At 33.9% G+C, this 4,371-nt stretch overlaps 1 protein-coding gene across 2 annotated transcripts; it reads right to left on the reverse strand.

Moving 5' to 3' along the window:
• Positions 1 to 321: 321 nt before the first annotated feature.
• On the reverse strand, positions 322 to 2,119 carry LOC106304982 (plasma membrane-associated cation-binding protein 1). 2 transcript variants are annotated; one of them, XM_013741359.1, is made up of 5 exons: positions 2,032 to 2,119; positions 1,482 to 1,600; positions 1,292 to 1,381; positions 1,111 to 1,195; positions 322 to 955 (listed from the first exon to the last, which is right to left on the reverse strand). In XM_013741359.1, exons 2-5 carry the CDS (start codon positions 1,596 to 1,598, stop codon positions 420 to 422), a joined length of 828 nt encoding a protein of 275 aa, XP_013596813.1. In that variant the 5' UTR covers positions 1,599 to 1,600; positions 2,032 to 2,119; the 3' UTR covers positions 322 to 419. The 2 variants fall into 2 exon arrangements, with proteins under 2 accessions (XP_013596813.1, XP_013596814.1); XM_013741360.1 differs by having other exon boundaries at positions 1,482 to 1,603; positions 2,032 to 2,104.
• Positions 2,120 to 4,371: the final 2,252 nt, after the last annotated feature.

Below are 4,371 nucleotides of genomic sequence, written 5' to 3' on the forward strand. Positions count from 1 at the left end.
TGGCTGATATTTCAAATTTGGATTTTTTGAATTAGTAATTTTCTAGTATGGTTTAATTAAATTCTCGATCTAATATTTTATTTAGGTTAGTTGGTGACGTCGTGTTGTTGGACTAATTAAACTCGATTCCTTTTAATACATGTTCAGAGTTTAAGATTTAAGAGTTATGGTTTCGAACTGAATTTCAATATGAATAAAATAGACGTTAGAAGATATTGGATCGGATCACAAAATATGTAATTCAAGCAAGCAAATTAATGTATAGAAAATTCACATGGATAGCAAATAAATTAAACAAACAAAATAAATTATCCACACAAAGACAATCAATATTAGAGTATTCAAGTAAAGGCGAAGATTTTTTCTTTGTAAAAAAAGACAAATCAATATTTTCTTAAAGAAATGTATTATGGAAAAATTCAAGCTTTTTGTGGCTCAGCCGCCGGCGTTTCTAGAGCCTTGGCCGGAACTTCTGGAGCCTTCGCCGGAGCTTCAGGAGCCTTGGCCGGAGTTTCAGCCACCAGAGTTTCTGAGGCCTTGGTCGATGGAGTTTCAGCCACTGGCGCTGCAGCAATAACTTCTTTTTTCACCTCCTCCACTGGCTTCTTATCTTCCGCAGCCGCCTTCTTCTCCTCTTCAACGGCTGGCTTCTTCTCTTCCACAGTCACCTTCTTCTCCTCTTCCACGGCTGTCTTCTTCACCTCCGCAGCCGCTGGGGCAGGAACCGGTGCCGGTTGAACCTCTTCTTTCTTCTCTTCAACTATTTCTATCTCTTTATCACCGCTTATAACTTCCTCTTCTTTGGCCGGTTCTTCAGTTTTCACGACTTCCTCCACAATATCCACCTCCCGTGACTTATCGCCCGGAAGAAACAAACATACTTTCTCAAATATGAACGTTACTGGTCCGGAGCTAGTAGATGAAACTTCACATGCAGCCTTTGAGCCAGGGAACCCTGAGTTTATAAGTCATATAAAAAGATTATTAACTGACTTCCTATATTATACAATAACCTTTACTATGTATTCATCTAATATCATTTGTACTCATTATATAGTTCAACCGAGAACATCGTGATGACGTGATGTTTAGCGAATTAGACGTGCGTACCAATTTCGACAAGTGCCTCGAGGAATTTGTGCACCTCGGCCGAATGTTTCATTAAACCATCCTCCTTAGGCTCCTTCACCAAAGCCTAAGTATCGACATTATAATCCAAGAAAAATTAACAATCATTACTGTTTACTGTAAATTTATAAGGAAATTAGAAGGAAAATTATTGAATAAGCACCTTTAGTTCAGCAGACGTTGCTTCGTAGATTTCCACGACCTTGGGTTCCAGTTCTGTCCTTTTCTCCTCGATCTCCTTGTTGATTGCTTCCTATTAATTATTAATACATGGATATTTTAAGAAAAAGTTTTCGAAAAGATTATATCACACACGCGTATATCATGTCATTATAATTTATAGATGTGAATACCTTAGAATCATCGAAGGTTAAGGACTTGCTAGCCTCAACAACAAGAGCCTTCTTTGTTGGGATTCTCTCGAATAATTTCTTCATTGTTGGAACAACCCTTGATTTCCAGTAACCCATATCTTCTTGTGTATGCAACCAAAATAATTTATTAGAAAGTAGAAACTTTTCTATATATATATCGTTTAGATGGACATAATGGAAACAAAAGATCTTAACATCTAACCTAACCGAATAAGGACGAGACGAGACTATCTGATCATTCAAATACATAACTAAACGTTTGCAGTTTTATACATTTATACGCATAGAAATATAAATATACATAATATAGGTTATACCAACATATATTAACCTTTCTACCACATTTCTATTGGTTACGTATCTAGCTCCCTAGTTCTATTCAATAGAATTTCAAGAGAATGCCAAAGAAACGTAATAACGAGTGCTGAAAAGAAAAACGCATCTTTTCATGTCTAAATAATCGAAAATGAACTTGTTTATATGTAGGAAAACGTAATGTGTATACATTTTTGTGCATGGTGAAACTTACTTGAGATGATGAGTTATTGTTCTTCTTGATTCTCCAACTGTTTAATTTGTGTTTCTCTGGTCTTTAAGAAACCCTCTTCCTATTATAGAAGGAATTATCTTGGGGGATCTTCCTATTATAGAAGGAAATTATCTTATAAACCCCCTTTGTTTTCCATCTAAAAGACGTGTCTGCCCCTTTTTTGTTTTCCATCGTTGTCTACCATTTTTTTCCGTTGCCGCCAGTATCATTTCTGCTGGCTGGTCGGCTTAACCGGAATCGGTTACTTAAAATTCAAATCAACACATGGTTTTCTTTTGTTATATACTTTTCTTCTACATTATCTTCCAAGGTTTAATTGAGTATTTTGTATGGGTTATGAACCGAAATTTTGTATTATTGCCATTTTAAATTTCCGGTTTTACTACAAAACCGGTTCAAGGCTCAAAGAGAAGACATGCGAAAGGATACACACATAGTTTACAATAACCCGCTGGCACTGATATTGCAATTACAGCTAGCAATTTTAAAAAATGGGACCTCCCATGGTGATCTGTAACGTACAACATAAACTCTTCTGATCTTATATTACAGTTTATAAGCTATGCGTATAATTTAAGAACTGAAGTTTGAACCTCCCATGGGGGTTTGAAACATTTTTTTAAAAACTGAAGTAATTTTTTTTTTCCATAAATTAAGAACCTATGCGTATGTGAAAAACTTTCAAATTTTTTGGAGCCAATACCAATGTTTCATTAGTTTGTGCTTAGATCCAAAGGCCCTGATTAATTAGCCTGCTTAAATTTTAAGTTTTGTTAATTTAGCTTAACTAAACGTACATATTTTGTTGTATTCTTAGGGTCTTACTGGTGTAACTGCGTCGGTTGCAGTTACAGTTGCGGGAGTTTGCAGATATGGGTAGTTGCGATTTTAAACGGTTTTAAAAGATTTGTACGACTGGTACTGCGGTTTTAAGCGGTTTGCGGTTGCAATTTTAAGTATCTTTGCAGGATACTTATGACTGGTTAACCACCAAATACAACAACGGTTTTAATTAATAAATTAACAATATTTACATTTTACATAATTATAAAAATATTAAACATCATAATATTATAATAAATATAAAAATTATATTTATAAATTATATTTAAAAATATTTAAAAATTATAGCACAGATTTTTATTTTAAAAATTTATAATATAAATTAAATTATAATAGATATATTTTAGTATTTCTATTATTTCAATTTAATTTTTTTTTGTATTTATATTGTTTAAAAAAAAAGAAAAAAAATGTATCCTTCTGCAACCGTCCGCAACCGCAAATGCTAGCTGGAATCATCTTTTGAATTTAAGAAGTTTAGAGCAGTTTGAAGTGGTTTCGGACAGTTTAAGTGATTGTTTCAAAACGCCAACAACCGCTAACAACTGCAAAAGTTGCGTTTGCGGGTGGTAGCGAAAAAATCAGTCATGCCCTTAGCTAATTTTGTCAACGGATTGGCTGTTTTAGATTTCATATCTTTATTCAAGGAATTAAATGAATATTGATACCAATATATATCCCCCATGAATAAAATTAGACTGACGGCAGATATTTTATTTAGCATAAATAATTATTTTTTTAACACAGACATCCGGCCATCAACTTCTAAGGACCAAGCATGAAAGCTCCATCACAACATGGTGTACACTTCTATATATACAAAAGATAGGTTAATCAAATAAAAATGAAGAGAAGAAACCTATTTTTACAACTAGCATTGTACAAATGAAAATGTTAATTCATAGACTACTTAGGACAAATAATTCAAATTTACAGAATTAAAAACAATAAAATTTTACAGCTGCAATTTTTATACGAAAAGTAAATATTTTGAATTCAAACATGGTATACAAATGATTTTTTTTTTTCTAACGCTGGATAATTATGCTATTACGAACTATGAGAGATATTACAAACAATTCTACAGCCGGCAATTCTATATGCCTTATGAGGATTCACGCTTGATGTAAACATCACCTGAGCCGCTGACGGTACTCATTGCACAATGCTGCCGATCTCTTGTAAGTTTTTTCTCCATTAATTCGCATAATTCCGCATTCTCTGGGAATCGAAACTCAGACTTCATGGTGTAAAAGCATTAAAGAACCAAGCAGAAACCATCACTAAACTGAGAATAAAAAATAAAAGAACATTAGGCAAGCATCGAACCTGAGAATGTGAGGGTGCATGTGCGTCTTGTTTACCATATGGGCTACCAAACTAAACTGTTTAACAATGCAAAATTTTGGATTTGATATAATTGTGGGTGCACATGCACCAAGGCCCTAAAACGTGGCTTCGCCACTAAATACAAGG

Source organism: Brassica oleracea, chromosome C7 (assembly GCF_000695525.1).
Source record: "Brassica oleracea var. oleracea cultivar TO1000 chromosome C7, BOL, whole genome shotgun sequence".
Taxonomy (NCBI): Eukaryota; Viridiplantae; Streptophyta; class Magnoliopsida; order Brassicales; family Brassicaceae; genus Brassica; species Brassica oleracea.

Coding starts and splice junctions, on each gene's coding strand:
- LOC106304982 (XM_013741359.1), bottom strand. CDS start 1,598: ATGGGTTACTGGAAATCAAGGGTTGTTCCAACAATGAAGAAATTATTC. Junction 1,196..1,291: donor CAACGTCTGCTGAACTAAAG/GTGCTTATTCAA, acceptor GTCGATACTTAG/GCTTTGGTGAAGGAGCCTAA. Junction 956..1,110: donor CGAGGCACTTGTCGAAATTG/GTACGCACGTCT, acceptor TTATAAACTCAG/GGTTCCCTGGCTCAAAGGCT.